Source organism: Nannobrachium achirus (assembly GCF_963921795.1).
Source record: "Nannobrachium achirus genome assembly, chromosome: 1".
NCBI classification, from domain to species: Eukaryota; Metazoa; Chordata; class Actinopteri; order Myctophiformes; family Myctophidae; genus Nannobrachium; species Nannobrachium achirus.
The window spans coordinates 50,429,328-50,449,002 of record NC_137810.1 but is presented as its reverse complement, the minus strand read 5'-3'; the positions used below and the strand labels follow the sequence as shown (position 1 = coordinate 50,449,002).

Here is a 19,675-nt window from a genome sequence, read left to right as displayed (position 1 = left end):
TATCCACGATGTAAGGCTCCAACTGCTTGCATTAGACGAGAAATGGTCGCGAAACTCGCGATGCGTGATCATGCGTCTTTAACAATGTGATGTGTCGTCGCATATTATTGCCAGCTATCCTAGGCTGTGTTAGGTTAATAACTATGACTCGTTGACCCTGATTTGACTGGCCATTTGACACAGCACAGTCTGGCTTGTGCAGTACGTGTGTCAACTGAATGTCAAGTAATCCTCTCCCCCTCACGCTAAGTTTCACTTTATTTTCCATTCTGAACGACAAGCCTAATATTGCATTTATGCTCTTTAGTTTCCAATAATTAAACTATAAGCCAGTGTTTTATTGCTACACAATAAATGTAAATAATGTAGCCTACTCTACATGCATAAATAATTATCCATTCATCCATCCATCCATCTTCAACCGCTTATCCAGCATCGGGTAGCAGGGGTAACAGTTCCAACTGAGATTTCCAAAGTTCCAAATAATAATAATAATAATTAAAATAAACAATTCTAATGATTATAATAAACATACATACATACAGTACATACTGTATTAATGTATCCGCCTTATTTCGCCTTCGCCTTTTTTTTTCCGGACCCGGACCTGTTTCAAAAAAATATTTCTGGACCTTCAAGATTTGTATTTGAGGACCCCTGGTGTAGGCCCTTTAAACAATGATTTAATAGCAGAGTGCTATTTAATGATTTTTCCATATTTTGGAGGCTCAGAGTAAAAGTAATCTGAGTAAATGTAAGCGAGTGTTACTGGTCCAAAGTTCATGTAAAATAAAGCGTCCAGAGTGTTAACATCAACTCAAGCCCAGGCAGGATTTGAACACACAACCTTTCACATATTATGAATACGCACTAACCACTACACTATAGCAGCCACACATAATTGACCAGTCATGTTTACGAAAAAAGTTCCATGTAATGTACTTGACACACTTAGTGCCTTTTATTAAACAATAATTTAATAGCAGTGTGCTATTTAATGATTTTTGTATATTTTGGAGGCTCAGAGTAAAAGTAATCTGAGTAAATGTAAGCGAGTGTTTCTGAAATTTTCCTGCAATTTTTTCTTTCAAAATCATATATCATATTTTTTACTGTTTTTCATATAATTCAAAATGGTGGGAGAACTAAAGGTCAGAGGTCAAAAGTCAGAGTGTAAAAGTTGTTCGGCATGAGGAGACGCATAAGTGTATACAGGTTTCATGGCTGTATCTCAAACAGAGCATGAGCTATACCTGTTCAAAGTTTGCATTTTCAAAGGCTTCCTACAGCGCCACCCTTTGGTCAATTGTTGCGAGCTTCGTGTTTTAGCCAGTTGGCATAGTCCTCTACCATACTGCCGAGTTTCGTAAAAGCGACTGCACGGTCAAGCCACTAGAGAAAAAGTAGCGGAAGAATAGAGAAAAAGTACAATATCAATGAGTGGCCTTTGCTACTACGTGGCTTAGCTTTGTGTCCCGGACAAAGCCAGATGTTGGAGCTTAGCTTTTTTTTTAAGTCTTGAAAGTGTGAGAACTACTGATTTAGAAAGCATTTGTATAATCAGTTTCAGTTCTTAAAAAGGTTATGGGTAAAAAGAGTACCTTGAGGTTCCCAGCAGCAGTCAGCACAGACTTGACGGCCCTCATGCCGTAGTCGTAGTGATGCTGGGAGGACAGCTGCTCTGAGCACAGCCGGTAGGTAGCCACGATCTTCACCGACAGGGGACGCGCCGTGACGAAGCCGCACGAGTACAGCACGATCTCTGCGATCATGGCATAGTCGGGAACCATCATGGCCACCGTCCTGAACAGTGACTGAATGGGGACAAAGCGTTTCTGGTGAACAACAGCTTTGAGGCTCATCACATATATATATACATAATAGAAATAGAGAAACAGAGAGTGTAGGCCTGTCACAAGTATTTCATAATCATCTAATCGCAATTATTTGACATAATCAAAATGATTTTGGCATAATCCTCATAACTGTTTCCATGTTGAAAAATGTTCATATATTTAAAAAATATTGTGGAAATGTCAGATCTACAAGCTCACAACGAGTTACCGTGCCACACGTTGTGAGCTTGTAGATCTGTTATTTCCACAATCAATGTTCTTTTTAAATATAAAGTTGTCAAATATGTCGGAAATATTTTGGTATATTTAGGTTGTGTATATCTGTAACAATTAAATTGTTAACCGCAATTATTTGAGTGACAATTAATCGTCATGTAAAATGTCATAATCGTGACAGCCCTATGTGTGTGTGTGTGTGTGTGTGTGTGTGTGTGTGTGTGTGTGTGTGTGTGTGTGTGTGTGTGTGAGTTACTTTGAGGTTGTCAGGCAGCTCAGAGCGTCCAGCATAGCCAGGGTTCATGGTGATGAAGACAGCACAGGAAGAGTCCAACTTCAGCTCGGTGCCTTCAAACAGCAGCATCTCAGCATGGGCAGCAATGCCTGGCGGACACACAGACCCCACGTTTATGTTGTTTTTTTTTACGAGGAATACCACCATGCTTTGCACTGGCAGTATGCACAGAGCAATATACTGCACTGTGTTGTGTGCAAAAGCTCACCCTTCGCGGCTGAACCTGTCACAGCATCCGCATGGACCCAAAAGAGACCCAAGGACCCAACAGGTGAAATATCTCATGCACTTAAAGAGGTGGTGCCATAGTTTTGTACTTTTTCTGTTTTGTATGTGTCTATGGAGTTAACATTACTCTAACAGACCACTGTGTGTGGTTATAATGTGCAAATTTGCCTTCCCTGTGTATTTTCCTGAAAGATGAAAGCCTCTCAGCCAAAAGGCCTAGCCTAGTCAAAAAACACATCATATGGCACCCCATCTTTAAAAGAACCCAAACCATTATTCATCAGAAAAGCATTGTTGCCTTTAGCTGGGGTTGAGCTGACAAGATACACGTTTACAAAACACACACGTGCACGCACGCACGCTAGGCCTGTCCTCTAAAAATCGACGAATCGACGCGTCGTTTTAAGCCCCGCGAATCGACGCCAATTGATTGAGTCGATGCGAAAATATATATATTTTTTATATCACCAGTTAGCCTACTACTGGACTGGTGTCATGTCATGTACTTCCAATGAGAAGTAGCAATTGGCGAACAGTTATTTATTGTCTCGCACCAGCGTAGGGGTGAAAGTGAGACAGAACGGCCAGAACGGTTCAGAACCGCCGCTTCGTTAAAACATTCGGAGCCGGGATTAAGAGGAGGAAGCACGCTGTCAAAATCCCATATTAAATAACCTCCTGCCACAGCACAAAAACGCACGTCCACGAAGTAAACAATCTTCTTAAGTCAAATTAACATACACAAGTGTAGGCTACAAGTTACATTTTCTAATTAAAGTGCTTCTGAATTGTTCCAGTGTTGTAATCCATGATGAATGATTGTGTTTCGCTGTGTTTGCGTCCATGACATGTCCACACGGCTGGCTCTAACGGGAGCTGTGCCTCCCCCTTTTTATGATCCGTTTCTGAAATGAATCCGTTCTCGACACTGACTCATTACTCTGTCAGTGCTCTGTGTCCCGCGACTGCGGACTGGATCCCATCGTTCATTTAAAAGAGCTGTTCAAGAGAGCGGAATCGTTCGCGAATGTCTCATCTACTGCACGCTGCCGAGAGACGGGGCAGAGTTGAAACAGCGGAGATGTTTTATTTGTTTTAACGGTGTGTTATAACTGACTCTATGGTTGTACACTGCTATGCAGATAACATTTGTGCTCGCGCACCGATATCACCGAAAACACTGTGTATTCAATTCATCTCTTAATGTATTATTGTATTATGTTGACGTGGTTTAAAGCAACACTTTTTTATTTTATTTTTTTATACAAAGTAGACTATAAAACGATTCGTCGACGCGTCGGATTAACCCCCGCGACTCGAATCGACTTCATAAATCCTGAGTCGAGGACAGCCCTAACGCACGCACGCACGCACGCACGCACACACACACACACACACACACACACACACACACACACACACACACACACACACACACACACAGGCGCATTGCACAGACAGGTGAGAAAAAAAGACACACACCTCTCTGTATGGTGAGAATCTGCTGGGCGACCACGGAGAGCACTTCCAGATCAATACGATTGAACTCGTCAAAGCAGACCCATGCTCCACAGGACAGCAGGCCCTGGTTGTGGAAACATGTAACAGAAGCCTCAGTTCCTCTGTGTGTAACACCCGGGATTCGAACCCGGATCTCCCACGTGAAAGTTCAATATCTTAACCATTGATCCAAACTAGGGATGTCCCAATTGGATCGGGAGATCGGAGATCGGGGTGATTTTCAAAAGATCAGAACCGGGAGAAAAATATCGGGAAACACCTTGTCTTTATATATTTAAAGAATATATAATTTTTATTTGTTTTGATACAATGCTGCACTAAATAAAAAAAGAAGCTTGGATAGAATGGATACTGTTATTTAAATTAAAAAACAACCTTAAGGGACAACATAAAAGCATTTTTTCTTTTCTTTTTCCTTAATGCATTGTCGAAAGATCGGATCGGGAAGGATCGGGATCAAATCGGGAGCAAAAATATGTGATCGGGATCGGGAGCAAAAAAACATGATCGGGACATCCCTAATCCAAAGGGATATCCTTATGGACTGAGGGAGATACAAGACGTTTGAGGCCATCAGGCTAAGGCAGTGAGTCACTCCGCTACATGTGTATGAGAGAGAATGTACTGTAGGATATTACTGAATGTGTGTTTGAGAGAAAGTTCCAGTGTACCTACTTTAAAAAACTTGCCCAGAGCGATGTAATCCAGGCCATCGGAGCAGTTGAACACCACACACTGTTTGGCCACAGCCTTGGCCAAATCCTTTGTTGTTTCCGTCTTCCCTGTGCCAGCCGGGCCCTCCGGGGCCCCACCCAGATGGAGTTGGAGGGCCCCAAACAGAGTCCTGGGGAATCAAATAGTTTTACTTTACAACATGGGAGCTACAGGGGACTGCAAACGTCCATTGATCTACTATAAGTCCTGACACTCCTAACAGACCAACAGGAAAGTACGCTGCACAACAAACAAAACATCATACAGTACAGCATCTCTCTGTACAGTATCTCTGTTCCTAGGCTTTGGAAGACCCCACCCAAAGATATGAAACGTTTGAGCACCACTGAAAAACATAGGTTTTACAGAAAACTGTTTATTACCTGGTAGTTACTGTTCTGTAAAAGGAAGGGTTACTGACATTTTTAGGTATTTTTCAGGTGTTAATGAATTTCCTGTAGCCTAGGTTCCCGAATATGACGGGTTAATTGTAGCTTTGACTGTATCATTACCGGTAGCAGCGGTCAGTGAGTGGGGTAATGACCAGGCGAGGAGTGTTCCCCAGGTACTCATAGCCATAGACCAGGCCAGCGTTGATCATCTTAGTCTTGAGGTGTTTGTCCTGCACACAGGAGGCAAAGTATGATCACAGGTCAAACCACCTGCTGTGTATTACATCTATGGAAATAGTGGAAGCACAGGTGGAGACACAACAAAGAACAATTTGTTCTTAGTTTGGAAAACAAACTAATAACTATTATTATTGATACAGTTATGGCTGAAAACTGATGTTGAACTTTTTCATGACCTTGACACAATTACCCCAAAGATGTAATCAGGTAATCTATCCCACCTGTTCTAAAAGTTTCATGCTAATCTGTCCGTTTTCCCATCAAGTTGAAAACAAACAAAACAGGAAAAGAAAAGAAAAAAACAACAACACTTGCATTCGTACAACACATGCACAAAGACTGCAACACGACCCCACACACGCACAAACACACCATCTCACATACCACCCAGTAGTAGCGCAGCTGGCTGAGCCACTCAAAGTCATTCTCATCACTGATGCTCTTCTGGACTAGAGTGGCCAGCACGTCCCTAGCGTGCACGTCCAGCACCACCAGGGCTCCCAGAGTCACACGGTTCTGCTTGGACAGCTTGCCGCGCACCAGCTTCACGATGTCCTCGATCTGACTGTTGTTCAGCTGCAGGTAGGCTTCCAGGGCCTGGAGGAAGGTAGGAGGTGGGGTGGGGGAGAAGCAAAATTGGGACACAAGTTGGCCTGGAAGTCAGAGAGTCAACTAGTCCATCCCTGTCCGTGTAGTAAGACTAGCAAAGTGAATCAGGTGCAGTGTTGATTTTGACAGCAAATTTTGATTTCGTTTTAGTCATAGTCTTTTGAATAAAATGTCATTTAATTTTAGTCATAATTTAGTCACCTGAAAAGTTTTAGTTTTAGTCTAATTTTAGTCGACCTAATACGTTTTTGGGCGACTCAATCTACAATTGATTTAGTCAACTAAAATGTATTTTGGCATGACTCTCTTCTCAACTAGTCCCTCCGTTTTAGTCTAGTTTTTATTTTGTTTTTTTGTCAACATATTTAGTCTTAGTTTTAGTCACCACAGCTTAGTTTTTATTTCGTTGTCAGTGAAAAAAACGCAGTCGACAAACATTTTTCGTCATAGTTTTAGTCGACAAAATCAACACTGATCAGGTGTGTGTCCGCCTCTCCAGCACAGGGTTCTAGTCTCCATTCCATGTGACAGAGTTAGAAACACTTACTGTAGGGCTTGTTCAAAGTAGCTATCAGGCAAGTGAACTACACTGCTGTTGACGCTTCCCAGGCTGTCTGCACTGTGAGGTTGTTTTATGTTATTAATCAGAGTTCCCAAAAGCTTTTTTTCCCTGCCACCATGGGAAAGAGAACTTCTGGGCTGAAACCATTATATCTCTGGGCCAGAAGTCAGCGCAGCTCAGAATCTGGGTTGCAAAAGTATATGGGTAACTGGAGGCAGAGATAGCGCCGGTTGTTGCCCATGTCTCGAAAAAACTGTGGCAGCCCATCGAGGCGGATCCTCCAAGACTATGTTAGAATTCATCTGGACTGAGATTTTTGCAAATATGCTGAGTGAATCGGGAGACAATGCTGACTTAACAGACTTCATCATACTGTACAACTGAGGGTAACCACACCCTTCTCAATGTCCATTTAGGGAGGAGAATCTTTGGTTTTCTTAAGATACCATGAATCTCCACGTCTGTTTGCCAAGGCATACTACAACTTATGTTGTTATGGTTAGATAGGCCATTATGATTAGTTTTAAAGCTGAAAAAGAGAGCTTACTGTAGAACTTCAACATGCTACATTCGTCCATCTTATGTTTATCGCATAGAGTAGTCTCAGCAGTCTTAAGCCATACAAGTGCTATAAGTGGTGTATGTTTCTTATATGCATTTTGTGCTCACTTTTATTAGCAGTTTATTCAAAGTTCTTCCATCTCTGTTGCGGATCATCGAGTTACACATGCATACAAACTGGAGGATTTTACTGAGTAACCAGACTGCATTCTGTCAAGGTGCCAACTTGCATCTTGCAACTTGCATCAACGTGCATTTAGGGTGATGAGTGCTGTCTGTCTGTGGGTATGTATGTGGGCAAGTTGGCTCTCTGAGTCGAGGTAGCAACTTGCACCTTGTTATTTATATCAGGTCGCACTTGTTGGTTGGTGGTGTCGTCACCGGGAACACTGCTCCCTCATTGGCTAAAGGCCCTGCCTTTATACTGTCAACCACTTACCCTCCCACATACAGACTCGACACCCTACTTTGCAGGCGCAAGTAACTACTAAGATATTTTCTAGGATATAGGTGAACACACCCTCACAAGCATGAACATAATAATATAATAATAATAACTTATTAATTAGTACTATGAGAAACCAATATTAAATGGAAACATATTTTTGCTGCAAAAGGCAGCTTTTTGAACACAATGGTCTCTCACCCAGTAACAGCTTTGTCTCTCTCCACCAGAACGCATGTAAGAGCTTTTTCCAGCATATCTCCAATACATTTGGCTTTCATACACTTTCATACAACTAATGTACTGTATGTAAGCACCGTAAAGACGGTATCGAATGAACTCTGGGTTTACACTTAGGTGCCGCTATATCACATTAATACAGCCAATTTGACTAATTTATATACGGTATACAAGAAATCAAATATACATTGCTGTCATTTCAAGCAAGAGCGAATGAGCTCATAATTGGATGAAAATAATCTTAAAATAAAAGAAAAAAAGATGTGTATATGTGGCTCCCCTTTTTTCAGTTGAAAATATGTATTGTTTTGTTGAGCTAAAGGGATGTAACAATCAGTAGAATGTGCCTGTGTATGTCAAAGCAGAAGATAAATGGTTAATGGTGCATTTAGATAGGTTACAAAGATGTTTTAATGTGCATTACATTCACCCATTCACATGGCAGAAACTATGAAAGGCACCAGACTGCTCGTCAGGAGCATTTACGTATAGGGGGTTCTGTGTCAAACTTCGACACTAACCCTAACCGGGGATCGAACCAGGAAAGCGACTGCGCTACCTTCCGAGGAGCCCAAGGACCTTCCGAGCTTCCGCCCCGTCAGATGTATTTCCCTGAGGATCAGAACCAAAAGCAGGAAAACCTTTCTTAACAATCTGTTTTTTTAAGTCTATCACACTGTCCCTCTTCACAGCCAGGGCGAGGTCTAGCCAGGTCCAGTTCTTGTTGCAATACTCTAGATCAGGCAGGACTAGGTTTACGTTATTCACTCTTTTGTAACTGACACAAAGCGGCACTTGAGGGATCTTAATGTAGATGAAGGAATTGTTCATGGCAGCCCGTTCCTTCATCTTATCAAAGTCATCAACAGGACGCTCTGGTCGCTTTTGGGACTTTTCCTCCTCAACATCTTTTCCTGGAAAGAAAAATCCCATCATCCTTTTGTAGAATACGTCTGAGACGTGGATAGTGAGAGGCACCACGTTCACCTCAAAGTGTTCATTGACAGAAATTCCCACGGGGGGTTGCACTTTGCTGAAGATTCGCAAAGCAAACTGACGGCCCGATAGACTAGGACTCTGAGGACAAAGCACTACCTTATCCTTATATGCAGCACTGGGTAAAAGGTTGTTCACTGTGAGCCAGCCCAGTTCCAGGAGATGCTCAGCTTTGTCATCAGACTTGTTCAACTTGCTGTACATGAATCTCTTAAGTTCCAGCTCTGCAATGCCAAGCTGGCCGTTGTCCTCAGTTAAACACCATTGAGCCTTGGCAAAGTATATCTCAGTTCTCCTCACCACACTGACATCCTCTGAGGTTTTTGGCAGCTGCAGTTTATTTGCCAGCTGCAGCTGAAAGTCCTTAAAACACCAGATGCGGATGTTGAGTTCTTCACTCTTCTTCTGCATGTCGTTTTTCTCCTCGTTGAGCTGGTTCTGCAGCCTCACATTGATCTCTACCAGCTCCTCAGACTGGGCCCTGGTGTTGGAGTAAACCTCTTTCTCCATGAATCTGATCCGTGCAATGTGCTGCCTGACCTCCTCCTGGAGGTGCAAGATGCTGCAGCGCTGCTCCTCGATGCTGCTGCGCTGCTCCTCATGATTACTGGAGATGTTCAACTGGAAACGAACACGTTGCTCCTTCTCACTGGGTGCGGCGGGCAGTAGCAGGTTGTTGAATATATCGAGAATCATAGCATACTGGAACGGGTTAGTGGATATCTCTAGGTCATGGTGGATGAGGGTGATGGTGTCCACAGCCCCGGGCTGTTTTTTTAGCATGTCCTCCTTCTCATGCTTATTCGGTTGCTCTGGTGGCTTAATCTGCATGGCCAGCTCTGGGTCAATGTCATGGCTGTAGCTGATGAAGTACATATGGCAGCTACAGCGGGAGATTATACGCTGCAACTGCTGGGCCTCTTTGGTCTGGGATGGCTGGTTAAAGTCTGTGGTGGTGTTGACTATTCCTCGCACAGCCTGGCCACTATCAATCAACTCTAGCACCGAGTCCAGGTTATCATGCTGCCTGTGCTTCTTTATGTTTTTCACCTCTAACCACAGCTGCCTTTCCTCGGGTTCTGAATGGTTGGGCTCCATGGTGGCAAAGTACTGCATGTCATCGAGCATGCAAGTCCAGGTGGTCTTCTGCTTGAGAGTGTCACTGTACCAGGCTGGGTGATGCTCACACTGAAACAGCTGTGCATTGGCTGCAGAGGTCAGTACGCAGCCTGCCGTCTCTGTGCCACGTAGCATCATCTGACAGTTGACCAACTCAATGTGCCAGTTGCGCTTAGAAATGTCATCAGTCTGAGAGGCTGCGATGCCACACAGCTGGTCGGCCACAGCAGAGTCCTCTTCTGGGGACACCACCAACGTATGAGTCTGCTCCTCAATCAGCTTCTGGAGCATTGATGTTCCTTCATTCAGACCTTTCTGTCGCTGGCTGACAGTAGGCTGGGTGGGGTTGGTTATGGTAGGATCCACCTCTAAACCTTTGAAACATTTGAGCTTCTTGGCCTGCAACTTGGTGTCTATCAATAGACTGTTCAGAGCTTCGGTGGAGAGGTTTCGCTTCAGCACAGCCACATTTCGATAGCTATCAAACAGCGCAATGGCTGTGTTCCTATTTGTGGTGGTCCATGAGGCACGCAAGTCCACCAAGCCCAGCTTGTGTATGCAGGCATTGCTCTCATCTGGTCGCTGGTAGCTCAGTGAGGACAGACTGAGCAGGTGAGACTTGTAAACCTGGGCATTCATCTGGTGGACAGCCATTTCATCCAAAGTGGAGGCCATTAGGTGGACAGTTATCTCTGATAGTGTGCTAACCATCTGAGTCCATTTCCACTCTGAGATTGGTCTCCTTATTACAGTACTAGCCGGTGAAAAACATGTCTGTGCTCCTGTAGTGAAGACATGTCCTTTCTTGCAATCCACTTGGATACCATTCTGCTGGGCAGGGGAGGCCTGGCAAAGCACTTGTAGTTGAGGGAAGGAAGCAGTGAACGATAACTGCTTGAAATGGTGATCTAACTTCTTCCCAATGGGCGCGAGATTGTGGAAGAGCTTTCCTCTGCAGATCGGCCAAGAAACACTGGTCCAAGTGGCCACGAATTTCTGCATCCATTGCAGTGTGCTGCTGTACAGGAAGATCCTGGGCGGACAAGGCTCTTTACCAGAGAGTTGGTTAAGGTCCATGGAGACGTCAAGGTTGAGGTTCTCAGAGCGGAAGGCTCTGTAGGAGTCGTGACCATTTCCTGAGGTCATATATGTAACATTCTCAGCACAGCAGAGCATTACAGCATGATGGTCATAGGGGTTACCTTGGCAGAGCCACTGCAGGTTGAGGGTAATGTGTACATTGGGTAGGTGCATGAAACAGATCTCATCATACTTTGAAGTTGTCCTGACATTAATATCCATGTCCCCTTTGAAAGTTAACTGCCCAGGGTTCCAGGTAAGGTTTAACCTATTACATTCCCAGTGCATGTTTTCAGTTGTATTGTATGGGTCCTTTGTAGCCAGCTGGTGAAGGTTGACATGATCGATATCCATTACCCATCGTCCATGCAGCCGAAAACGTATTTTGTCCCACCAGGCCAGGGGAGTTGAAGGATCCTTTGTGGGTAATGTCAGAATCTGGAACACCTGGCTAATCAAAGCAAAGGCAGGGTACCAACATGGTCCCCACACAATAGTATACAATGATATGTTAGCTTTGAAGTCGTGGTAGAACTTGAGTGGCTGCAAATTACTGTTGACTGTCACATCTCCCCACGGTGAGCCAAGCGGCAAAACGTATTTGCAATAACTCTGTCCGTGTCCATCCTGCTGTGCACCAATGAGACGTCCTGACAGGTCCCAGTCTCTGATCTCAAACAGATTGCGTGGGTAGTCCCGAATTGCCACCACGAATGCACTGAGTTTGAGCTTGACAACACGACACCACTGGACCACCAAAGGGAGCCCCTCTCTGGGGAAGGGACTGATCCCATCGATATCCCCCAGCTGCTGCCTCACTTTCTCTGGCCCATGGAGTGAGTCATCGGCCAGGACCACCAGCTCCAGTTCAGATACCCTCCAGTCTAAGAGGGACCTCCTCATGGGCGGGTTGGCATAGAGAAGGCGTGAGCGCTTAATGTAGACCTCAATTCTCTCCTTGTCCAGCAATGTGTGCACGTCTTTCATTGTATTGGCAAGCAGAAGTTGCCCGTGCTTCTTGCGCATCTCCTTGTCCAGCAGCTGCTGCCGCTTGGGGATCTCTGTGCTCTCATCCTTCATGAGCTCGTAGTTGTCGTGCAGCTTGGTCTCGAATACACTGTCCAGGAAAACGAAGGAGAATTGACTGATTTTGAAAACGAGATCAGGTGGCAGGCGTTGGGTGATGGTGGATGGGTTTGTTGGGCTGTGCATGGTCTTCAGCCACTTCTGCACACTGATGGCCTTGTCGAACGTGTCAGAGAAGTTGTACTTGTACGGGAACTCCACAGCCAGGCTTGGGCAGGTAAAGACCCAGACGCAGTTCTGCGGGGTGATGAGGAAAGAGAAGGGGTCTCTGTGATGCTGCATGTATTCTGGTGGCTCATGGTGCATCTGGACGTCGAGCCCTTTGAAAGAGAATATGTCATTACCATCAACGTTGAGGTACAGGTGAGATGAGTGCATGTGGATAGAGCTGGCGTCCATTGAGAGGGAGAGGGCTTGCGTGTGTAGGATGATGTAGTTCAACTCACTCAGGTGGGCCCTCAGGTGTGTGTGACCGAGAATGACACATACACACAGGTCCCTGCCCTGGCCTAAAGACGTTTCACTACCTCTCAGTTTGACTGGAACACCCGTCCCCTTTTTTGCACAAAGCATAGTCCACCAGGAACGTGTTTCGCTCACAAACTGGTACAAAAACATATGGTCAGATGGTGTCCACTCCACACTGAGCTCCTCCTCCTCACATTGAACCTCTAAAGTCCGGTCAATAATATTATGATCAAAGGCTATGGCGGTAAGTTGGAGAACAGGTTTTGAGGTTTGCGATGCCAGATCACAAGTCTCCATACTTCCTGTAAGTGTCTTCTGTAGCGACAAACTAACAAGCTGTAGAGATACACTGTAGCTCTTCTCAATACACTGGACCCTAAACGTGTCAATCCGCAAAGACAGAGCACCTGACAGATTAGAATATGTGAAAACATTGACATCATCCAGACAACACTTCAGTTTGAAAAGCAAGGGTAGGTGGACAGAGGATGGAGTCTCATCACTAAGCAGAGACACATGGGATTGCTCTGGGCTCTTGTCACATGGCAGCCTGAAGAGGTACAGCAGGCGAGACAGGCACAGTGTGCAGGTCTCTGAGAGCTCCACTTGGAATCCCTTCAAATTGAGCTGCACACTTAGACTTGGAGCATAGCTGCCAGACTCCATGTGGGGTCTGTTGTAACTTCCTTGAAGACTGAGGGAGTCTAGGACAAGTGCTTCTCCCCATACATGTTTCCCGGGTGGGTGAGGGGCCTGTTGAATGTGGGAACCTTGGCCCACCCTCCACCGGAAGTGGTCCATGCAGATGTCCTTAATTTTAACATCATCAAGCTGATGCTGCAGTTCTACACCGGCTGATATGAAGTCCAGGGAAAATGGTGTGGTGTCGGCCAGCTCAGCGTAAACACTGACGTCGGACACAGAGGACCTGATCATCACAGGGCCATGCAGGTGAGGGAATCGACGTCTTCGGTACACCGCCGTGCGGTGAATGAGCTCTTCCCATGGAAGTAGGTCCAACAAACCAGAGCAGTCCTGGTGACGGTAGTGGATGATGCAGGTGTTGACTGTGACTGACCCGGAGATATCTTTTGATTTTACCTGCAGGTCAGTCCTGAGGGTGTTCAGGAAAAATATTCGTTGTCTACTTTGAGAGATAAGTCCATTTTCTAAATGGAGCTCCAGGCTACTAGCAGCACAGAGAAAAATAAGCTGCTCGCTCTCACGCCCATAGGCCAACTTCAGAGACTTCAGTGTCCAATTTAAGGATCTTTCTTGGCTGTGCATTGACAGAGTTATATCGGTGTGCTCAAATTCCACATCAACCTTCTGAGGGATCAGCTGTTGCCACTGTTCCACAGCTTCATTTTGTGTGCTCGGTGAGGATGGTGGGGGTAACAGAACCTCACTGAGGAAGAGGCCCTCATGCAACTTTGCAGTTAAAGTTTTCACACACAGGGACAGACATCCTGGCTTCAGTTCTGGCAAGCTCACGTCTCCAGAAAGCAGCAGGACCAGGGACATTTCAGAAAGACACTCTGATACATTGCTTTTAAACACTTCACTGCTTAGGTGCCCCAAAGAAAGGTCCCATGCCAACCTTTTACTCCGGTAGTCAAGTAACATGGAAATTCTTTTTATAGTAATGTGCCACAGATATTCTGACAGGGTGAAGTTCAGCAGTATCACATTGATAGAGTCAATGTGAATTGACAGCAGCTTTGAAAGACACAGTAGAGTTTTGGGAACTTCTCCTGATCCACTCGTCTTCACAAGAGGTGTAAGTGGCACCTGCACGTCAAACCTCACTCTAGTTTTGCCAACACAGAATACCAGGTAGCTTGGCAAGTCTTGGTTTAAAAGTTTACTTGAAATCCAAATTTTGTCAATTTCCAGTGTTTGCTGTGGGTGAAACTGGATCCTAATTCCCCGGATCACAGTCAACGTCCAAGACCCCACCGATTTGATCTTCACTTCAGCATTTAATGCATTCTGGAGCCATGGTACGATTACAAAATAACATATATACCACCTGATACTAAAGACAGAGATTACGATTAGCAGGACCACTGTGAAATAGCAAATCAGCAAGAGAGACATTCTGTCCCAAACTATTGACATCCAGGTCATGGCTCATGGGTCACAAACCAAAAGGGAAATCAAAAATGTATTATTATTTTTTGTATGTCTTTACCACCCTCCTTATTATTAGTGTGGTTGTCTAAAAGCGCCCACGTTACAAGTCCTTTTTATGTCTCACTCTCTTTGTCTATCTCTGTGTGCCCATGTCTTCATCTTTACATCGTTATGTCTCCGCCATTCACTGTCACATGTCTTTTGATTGTCTCCCTGTCCCTCTGCATCAACTCACTTATATTGCTTTAGGAGATATAAGTGACGTCACACAGCAACACAAACCATACACTCTTGGACATTGGATATTGTTATCTGCACTCATTTCCATTTTAAATTGCACAGAATTTCCGATGCCACGTTCCAGGACAGTCCTAATGCAAACGGCAAGCTAATACCACTAACTGTACATCACTGCCAGTGGTTCTATAATGACCAGGAGGATTTACATGCTGTTGCTATTCTCTTTTCCATTGAAACAAAAGCAGTTTGGATTCATTAACCAACCTTAATTCCCACTTCTATTGCATTTCTGAAAGTTGCTAACCGCTCAAACATCTGCAAGTACTGCGATCGTGATGTTTGGTGCTGTTTGTATGTACAGTTTGTGGGTGGACAAGTTGACACTCTGTCGAGGTGCCAACTTGCGTCTTGCTATTTATATCAGGTCACACTTGTTAGTGTTGACGTCACCAAGAACGCTGCTCCCTCATTGGCTAAAGGCCCTGTCTTTGAAACTGTAGACCGGAAACAGACAGCACTGTGAGCACAGTACTTGCGTGCTCTGTTGGTGCAAGTAATAAACAGTGAGGCATGCGTGGTCTGGCTCTGCCTACCTTCTGTCCCAAGGCGAAGGCTTCATGGATATTCTTGGTCCAGTAGACCTGTGAGACACACAGGACGGTTTGACCCGGCCAGGCCCGCACCCAGTTGGTCCTGAGCTCCTGAGGGTACGCTGCGATCGCCTCCCCGATGACCTGAAATGGGTAGGTAAGCAGGGTTTTCACCATTATGACCATTATTTTACTTGATGATTAACCGTCTGGAGCATATGAATAAATCTAAGAAAAGCTGTTCCTGCAGAAACTATGTGGGCTCACTGAAAACACACACAAAGTATACTTCTATGTACAGTAGAAAATGGATACACCCAGACAGAAGTTCCGATTCAGCTCAAGCAGTAATAGAAATGCTAAGACAGAATTCATTTCCCAGAGGAATCCACTGGGAAACTAGCTATTTCGCGACCGGCACAGCAGATTTTTTTGTTTGATGAGACCTGTGCCATGATGCTGGTTTGAAGAACGGCTAGATACTGTAGCTATTTCAACCAATCAGATTGCTTCATCGGAACTACCTATTGTATAATCAACATTGAGTACTATGCAATTGATATCCAATACCAACTAAATAATGAATACATAATTGTGAAGTTCTAATGCAGCAATACACTAAAAAAAGAAAATCCACAATTGCTCATCAACGCTTTTTAGCTTTAAAGAAAAAGGACCACACATAATAGCACCTTATGCAGGGACGCGGTCATGCCGTTTTCAAGCTCCAGGAGCCACTTCTCCACCTGGCCTCTGGCCTTGGAGGTGGAGATGCTGTCCAGCAGCCGCACCACCTCCTCCTCGCTGCTCTTCATGTGGGTGATGTCCAGCAAGTCGGTGAACACCACGCTGGCGATGCCCTCGAAGCACTTCTTGAGATGGGGCTGCACCCTGGAGGAGGAGAAAGAGACAGGAAAGATACACGTTGTCTAAGCTTAACTGTCTTATTTATCTTGTTTTTACGGCGTGGGTGGCTCTATGTGAGGCAGAGCCGTGTAGAAGATGGTCTGTCTGTCTGTCTGTCTGTGCGTGTGTGTATCTGTCTGTGCAGAGTTAATCCTGCAAACCGCTAAACTGATCATCGCCTAATTTCTTGGGCACACTAATTTCTATGCCATAGAACACAAATTGCTTACACATGTGTTATACTTTTAAATATTCCACTTTCATTTTAAAATGGAAGTCTGAATGGGATCCTCATAGGGCTGAAACCTTACACAAATTTAGAGTCATAAGTCATAGATATGTAACAAGTGCTCCTTTAAAGGGGAACACACAGCGGCTGTGGACAGGCTGGTGGACATTTTTCACAGCACGGCAACGCCTGGAAATAGAACAGTGGCATATCGGAGTGGCGGGCGAGGAGTGAACGTGCGCCTGCGTGCCACCAGTGTGGGTAGGTTAATTGAAAATAAAGGGGGCGGCGCGGCTGTTTTGATGCGCACCGTCCGCAGCCGATGAGTGTTGTTCCCCTTAACTCCTCACACAAAATGTATATTTAATGAAAGGTTAGTACAAAGGGTCACCTAAATATCCTTGACAGCCCTTACCTTTGCTTTCATTGCTGTAGTAAAGACAGTTATAGTGGAGAAGTTTGCGATTAAATTACATAACACCAACTTGTTTGGTTGGACGTGGGTGAATTCCGATCTCACATCGACATTACTTTTTATCTACATACCTAGTGGGGTCTTTGGTTTCAGAGAGGATCTCCAGGAGCTCATCATTGGAAAGGAAGAAAAAACGAGGGAAGTAGAGCCGCTTCTTCTCCAGGTAGTTGTTCAGACCCTTGAGGATGATTTCCAGAAACTCATTGGCCTTCTTCAGCTTGTCCAGCATCTTGTCGATGGCCACCACTGCCAGCACATGCTTGTCCTGCGGAGTCAGAATGTTATTTCGTCGTGATGTTACACGTTAGAGAGGATGGAATTTCTCCTTGTCCCTTGTATGTTCCTTTTCTGGGACTATCGATTTAACAATCATGAAAATGTGTTTGTTTTTAACTATTTAATATGGTAGCACTGCACAGTCTCTCTGTCTCTTGTAAGTGACATCCTTGAAAAAAGGCGAGAGAGAGAGAGAGAGAGAGAGAGAGAGAGAGAGAGAGAGAGAGAGAGAGAGAGAGAGAGAGAGAGAGAGAGAGAGAGAGAGAGAGAGAGAGAGAGAAAGAAAGAAAGAAAGAAAGAAAGAAAGAAAGAAAGAAAGAAAATAAAAGTAAAAAGAGAACATTTCTCACCAGGGAGACTTGTTTCATGGTATCCCTCCAGGTCTTGTCCACGGTGGTGAAACGGCGTCCCTCTTTGGGCATCTGGGCCATGATGTCTGGGGAGCTGAAGACGGGCTCCAGGTAGAGCCAGGCAGACTGAACCTTCAGCCACTCATCCAGGATCTCCTGTAGGAGCAGCAGCTTAGCCTCCCATTCTCTGGAAGGAAGCCACGTCGTCACTGTCGGGCAGAATCCTCGTATTTCCCAGTTTCAAATGTGTATGTTTTTTTTTTCTTTTTGTAAAGTAAAGTCCTGCTTCGCCATACAAGACTGTCGCACAAGGCGTTGTGTCGGCTATTTTCACTAGTTTAAATCCTTTTTTAAAACGGTTTTGGACACCCGACAACAACGACATGCAAAGCATCCACACTACAAGTCACCAAAACAACTGGATGAAGTCCAGTTAGTTACAGCTATATGGCATTATAACATAATAATCAGACATAGTTGCAGGGGAGTAAAGTAACTACCGGTAACTGCATTTACTCAAGTACTGTACGTTATTCTTTACTTTACTGGACTATTTCCAATTTTCAGTACATTTACTTCTACTCCACTACATCTCAGAGACAAATATTGTACTTTTACTCCACTACAATTATTTGAAAACTTTAGTTACGAGTTATTTTGTAGATTTTGATTATTATTACGAAACATACATTAACCACTTCAGCCCAATACATTTGAAAATAGCCGATCTACAAACTCAAGCTTGGAGATCTGCTATTTTCAAACGATTTTTATACATTTGAAAACTTGAAATGGGACATTCTGCATGATTGCTTTTACTACATCAAGTACATTTTGATGCCAATATTTTTGTACCGTACTTTTTTTTTACTTGTAGAGTATTTCTACATTGCAGTATTGATACTTTTACTTAAGCAAAAACATTTTCCACTACTGTATAGTTGCCTAACTAAGACGTCTCTTAAAGTAGAGTAGCTCAACCCTCAAATTATAATTTTTTCCCCTATTGATTACTCACCCCAAAATACATCAGTGTTTCCATCCGGAATCAATGGGGGCTCATTGTCTAAAAATATTATTGAACTCTGAATGGGGTGAATAATCGCTAGGGAACATTTTAAATCACGTCTCTACAGCACACCTCTTACCGTATCTCCACCTCGAAGGGTTTGATGTAGGGTGAGCCCCTCATGGTCTGCGACTTGACGATGTGATCGTCCAGCAGCATCTGCACCTCGTCCAGCGACGACAGGATGGAGGTGCCCGTCTCCCGGTAGGGCAGCAGGTTGAACTCCATGCCGGCCCACTCGGCTGCCATCCTCTCCATGGCCTTCTCCAGGGAGTGCTCCTTGCTGGCCGTCTCGCTGATGCCCTCCAGGCTGCCCAGGTGCTGCTCCAAGCGCATGGGCAGGAAGTCCGCCACGCTGGCCCGCTCCTCGGTCGGCCGGAGGGCGGCGCCCACCAGCCTCGACATGGCGTCCCAGTGTCGCTCGTGCAGGCCTGGGTTGCACAGCACCTACAGGCAGGGACGTGCAGAGAATGTTAGAGAGAGGCAGGGGCTGACATTTCTAAAAGGGCCTTTTGATGAAAATATCGAAAAATCACAGACCTCCAAGCTCATAACGCGTCGCAAGCGTGACGGCTGTTTTCGGTGCTTGATACCACACTGAACTAAGCATTATCAAGTCAATACTGGAGATGTGGCGTATAGCATGGGTTTCTACACAGAGAGGGCAATTCGTTCAACATAAGATGCTGCATTTAAGTTCAGGAGAGTTCAAAACAATTCTCTTGAATGCTACCTTCAGGTATGGCATGGAAAGGGTGCATTTGCATTTCCTTCAC

At 44.8% G+C, this 19,675-nt stretch overlaps 2 protein-coding genes across 2 annotated transcripts in view; both read right to left on the bottom strand.

Annotated features, from left to right (window-relative positions):
• dnah7 (dynein, axonemal, heavy chain 7) overlaps window positions 1-19,675 on the bottom strand; it is a gene marked incomplete at both ends in the record, with an annotated part of 103,225 nt that overhangs the window by 70,030 nt on the left and 13,520 nt on the right. The window contains 11 exons of the mRNA XM_080730080.1: window positions 1,602-1,814; window positions 2,329-2,456; window positions 4,078-4,180; window positions 4,792-4,960; window positions 5,343-5,452; window positions 5,847-6,059; window positions 15,598-15,738; window positions 16,287-16,485; window positions 17,276-17,469; window positions 17,831-18,017; window positions 18,979-19,346. Coding sequence (XP_080586206.1) covers window positions 1,602-1,814; window positions 2,329-2,456; window positions 4,078-4,180; window positions 4,792-4,960; window positions 5,343-5,452; window positions 5,847-6,059; window positions 15,598-15,738; window positions 16,287-16,485; window positions 17,276-17,469; window positions 17,831-18,017; window positions 18,979-19,346 — 2,025 coding nt within the window. The remainder of the gene's footprint in view (window positions 1-1,601; window positions 1,815-2,328; window positions 2,457-4,077; window positions 4,181-4,791; window positions 4,961-5,342; window positions 5,453-5,846; window positions 6,060-15,597; window positions 15,739-16,286; window positions 16,486-17,275; window positions 17,470-17,830; window positions 18,018-18,978; window positions 19,347-19,675) is intronic.
• LOC308300571 (bridge-like lipid transfer protein family member 2) lies at window positions 8,435-15,063 on the bottom strand (the record flags this gene model as incomplete). The annotated part of the gene is made up of 2 exons (XM_080744438.1): window positions 8,435-14,620; window positions 15,052-15,063. 2 exons carry the CDS (start codon window positions 15,061-15,063, stop codon window positions 8,435-8,437), a joined length of 6,198 nt encoding a protein of 2,065 aa, XP_080600564.1.